We start from the raw sequence: 3,817 nt of genomic DNA on the forward strand, positions 1-3,817 counted from the left end.
GGGAAAAACAAGAACGGTCTCATGCCAGTGCTTCATTTTATAGGCATCCTAATCCTTCCTTTATTTTCAGCTAGTGACCAGCCCTACCAGGTCCTGACCATCTGTTCGGATATTGACAACGAGCACATTCACGAAATCCATTACAACACTAATAACGCTCAGATCCTGAAGTACCCCCCGGAGACCATGCGTGTCTCTGCCATCACCAACAATGACTGCAGTCCAGTGTCAAAAACAACTACTCTCTCAAAGACCAATCGGGTGGAGAGAAGATGGAATGTGGGCGTTTCCATCAAAGTGGGCATCAAGACGACTTTTTCTACAGGTATCCCCATTATTGCGTCTGCAGGTATTGAGGTCAGCGGTGAGGTGACATTCCAGGCCTCAGGAGGACATACCTATGTAGAACAGGTTCAACACTCTATAGCTGTAAAGCTTGATGTCCCACCAAACCACAGCTGCAAAGTCAGGCTGCTGGGATATAAGTACAAGGCAGACATCCCTTTCACTGCACGTCTCACCCGCACCTACAAAAATGGTGCGACCACATCAACATCCATCTCTGGGACCTACAACAGTGTCGAGGTTGGAGAAGTCCGGGCTGTGGTGGACAGATGTGAACCTGTTCTCGACGCCAGGCCTTGTTCCTAAAGACATCAGTGTATGTAGAATGCATACTAAACCCGATCCTCATTTACCACATGTACTGCAAAAAGAAATTTAAAAGTAGTTCAACATGAGGCCTTGTGCATATTTGAGTATAGTAAATGTCAGAATTATTAGCAGCAGACGTTACTTTCAGTTATGCATCTTAAAAATGTAACTTGTTGCTTTAAATGTCTTTGAATAGTTATTTTGTAATTAACAAATAAAGTGGGTATCATGTTTTTCTGACCATGTAAGTTATTAAATACATGAGGTTCATCCACAGCAGCTGCTGCAGCTGTGTGCATGTTCAGTGGGACTGTTTGGATCTTCACTGGAGGCCGACAGCAGCGGCTGTAGTAGTACACAACTAGAAATGGAGGCCGGCTCACATTGTCTTTCCAGTTTGGATCCACAAACTATAAACTGATAAAAATGACATGTTCAGTGGCATCACTGGCTGTTTGCTGTGTCTCTACTTTGACACAATTGTTTTAGTTTCATATCTTATTTATGTTTTAGCTCCTCACATGTTGTTATAACGCTTTTTTTGGTTACAGGGAACATTAGGACTATGAATTCACCTTTGATTTTCCAGAGACAAAAGAGGTTTCCTGATTAAACTGCACTAGTCAGTTTTTATGTAGGTACAATGAGTCACAAAATAACAACAATGTAGGTTTGAAAGTTTTGTCAATGAACTTTTCATAAATGTTGGGACAGACAGAGCAGCACAAACCAAAGAAAACATTTTCTATAGAAGGTAGAAAAGCCAGATGAGTGATTCCTATTTCTACCTCAGTGTTTGTTGGCTAAAGTCTGAGTTTGAGCACAAACATTTCTGATGTGTGTGTTATGCAGTTTTTCTCCAGGGCCAACATTTATAAACTTGATAAAATCGGTCCAATCCACAACCTGTTGACTATTGATTAATCAAAGTCCAGATGAAAGTACATGTTTGTTTTCTGTCTTGACTAAAAACCAGCTGTATGAGCATCATCTCTGTGACTAACAGACTCGTGCACCAGTGCTGTACGCTGTGGTTCGATCTCATGGTGAGTTTTCAGGTTGGTTTTAAACTTTGATTCAAATCTGGACCCACACAACACTTGACTGTCAGATTACATGTGCTACTGTTAACATGCACATCGCAGTAGATAAGGTTTGACTTTGAACTTGTCTGATTAGTGAAGAAGGTTTCAAGCCCAGAGCCCTGGATGATCTCTACACTGCTCCAGGATGGTTCAACCTGTTTACACTCAGAGCAGATTACAAACAGACAAATAAATCACAATGCTCATGTACTGAATCTCTAAGTAACAGCTTTGGCTTTGGCTGTTACTTAGAGATTCATATTTTTCAGATTTTTTTTTTCACAGAACTGTAGTTATCACACTGTCCCCCGTGTTACTGTTTATCAACACAAACCTTCTGGTTGGTTAAATATGACATTCAAACCTGACTGTGACCATCAGTGATGTGATTCTGGTTTGCGTCTCCAGATGAAGCTGTTACTGCTGCTGCTGGCTCTGTCCTGGGCCAGTCTCCAGGACACGGTGGGGACCAGTTCACAGCCCAGAGATGGTAAAAACACATGAGGTTCTCTGTGATGCAACTGCACGTGGCACAAAACTGTTCCCACCTGTGAGTCTCTTACATACATAAATATGTTTCCCATACAAATCCTATGAACAGTGGTTACAGCTATAGCTGAAAAACGTCAAAGACGTTGCACCTCTCATCCAAGAGGCTTCATCAGTTCTGACTGCCTGGTGTTGAGCCAGAGATATTTATCCCCCTTGGTGGTGTTTCAGTCCTTTGAAGGCCAACAATGTCTCCTAACGACTGAGTCGTTGTAGTTGTAGGGTATGGTTCTTATTACCATTGCTAACTCTCAGAGACGAGACAGTCCAAGTAACTTCAAAACAGTGCTGATTTATTCAAAGGATCACAGGTAAAATTAACATTACACGCTCAAGTATCTTGCACCTCCATACTGCACGCAGGCAGATGTAAGATGAAAAGACCCTGAACCCACCGGGCCTATACATTATATCACCTCGGTTGGGCTAGCCCCATACTACACAGAAACGTCAACCGGGACGTCTCTGTTACCAGCTCTGCAGCTGGCTATAGCAGTAGTCAAAACATGAAGCAAATCAATGTGAGAATGTGTGTGTCTGTTGGTTAAGTGGTGTGTAGCTAAAAACATTCTCACGACCTCTAGTACATGTCGTGACTTAAACATAAGAACATATTATGGCTAAGGCTACAGTTATACACGTTGAAAGCTATTTCCGTGTCTCAGAATGTGATTAACGATGGATGGGCTGTCTGTGAAGCCCATTGGTAGTCTCTGATAAGTGAGTTTTTGTCCCTTGTACTGGAAAGCAAAAATGTTTTGAGAGTCTCGGTCGAGTGGCACCGAGAAAAAGGCATTTGCAAGATCAATGCATGTGAAAAACTTGTGTTCAGAGCTTATTGCATTCAACATGGTGTATGGATTTGGAGTGTCATAATGAGTTGGAATCACAAGTTTGTTTATAGCTCTGAGATCATGAACCATCCTGTAATCAGGTTTTCCTGGCTTTGGTACAGGAAGTATGGGCGTGTTCCAAGGAGAGTGGGTGGGAGTCAAAACCCCAGCTTCCAAAGGTCCATGAATAGTTTTTTCAATTCCACTGACTTGCTGTTGTGTGAGTGGGTACTGGGCTCTGTAAACAGGCACAGCCCCCTCACGCAAAGAAATTTTGACCGGGTCAACTGTGATTAATCCCACGTCAGTCGGACCGGTGACAGAGCTGAAGGCAGTTTGTTCAACAATGCTTGTGTTAGTGGATGATCAACATCTTCTCTGTTATGATTTACACACTTCTCCAGTGACAATGTGAGCTGTGAGCTGTGCTCAATAGCATAACATTGAGTTGAAGGAGAGAACTGCAAGTGCTTGTTCTGTGTCTGAAGGACAGTACTGCAAGTCACACAATTCTGCACCATGGGTCCTAGATTTTTTGCATCAGCTCCATGTTTTACTAATAAAGTAATGTGTGGAGCTGAATTTTCAGATAGCAAGTAAAGATTTTGAAGGTCATCTGACAAGTGAACCAGTGCTGCCACACCGTCAGGCCCAACATACAGTTTTTTCACATCAACTGTATTTCTCCTCTCAGAC

General features: G+C 42.5%; 2 protein-coding genes across 2 annotated transcripts in view; both read left to right on the top strand.

Moving 5' to 3' along the window:
- Nucleotides 1-875, top strand: part of LOC109957449 (natterin-3-like) — a 1,340-nt gene extending 465 nt beyond the window's left edge. The window contains exon 1 of the mRNA XM_020595341.1: nucleotides 1-875. This exon is cut by the window's left edge and continues 465 nt beyond it. Within this exon, the coding sequence (XP_020450997.1) occupies nucleotides 1-651 (651 nt within the window). The 3' untranslated portion in view covers nucleotides 652-875.
- Nucleotides 876-1,993: 1,118 nt separating this feature from the next.
- The window catches only part of LOC109957450 (natterin-3-like), an 8,221-nt gene continuing 6,397 nt past the window's right edge, over nucleotides 1,994-3,817 (top strand). Inside the window, exon 1 of the mRNA XM_020595342.1 lies at nucleotides 1,994-2,229. Coding sequence (XP_020450998.1) covers nucleotides 2,148-2,229 — 82 coding nt within the window. The 5' untranslated portion in view covers nucleotides 1,994-2,147. The remainder of the gene's footprint in view (nucleotides 2,230-3,817) is intronic.

This window comes from Monopterus albus, unplaced genomic scaffold (genome assembly GCF_001952655.1).
Source record: "Monopterus albus unplaced genomic scaffold, M_albus_1.0 scaffold26.1, whole genome shotgun sequence".
In the NCBI taxonomy this organism is placed as follows: Eukaryota; Metazoa; Chordata; class Actinopteri; order Synbranchiformes; family Synbranchidae; genus Monopterus; species Monopterus albus.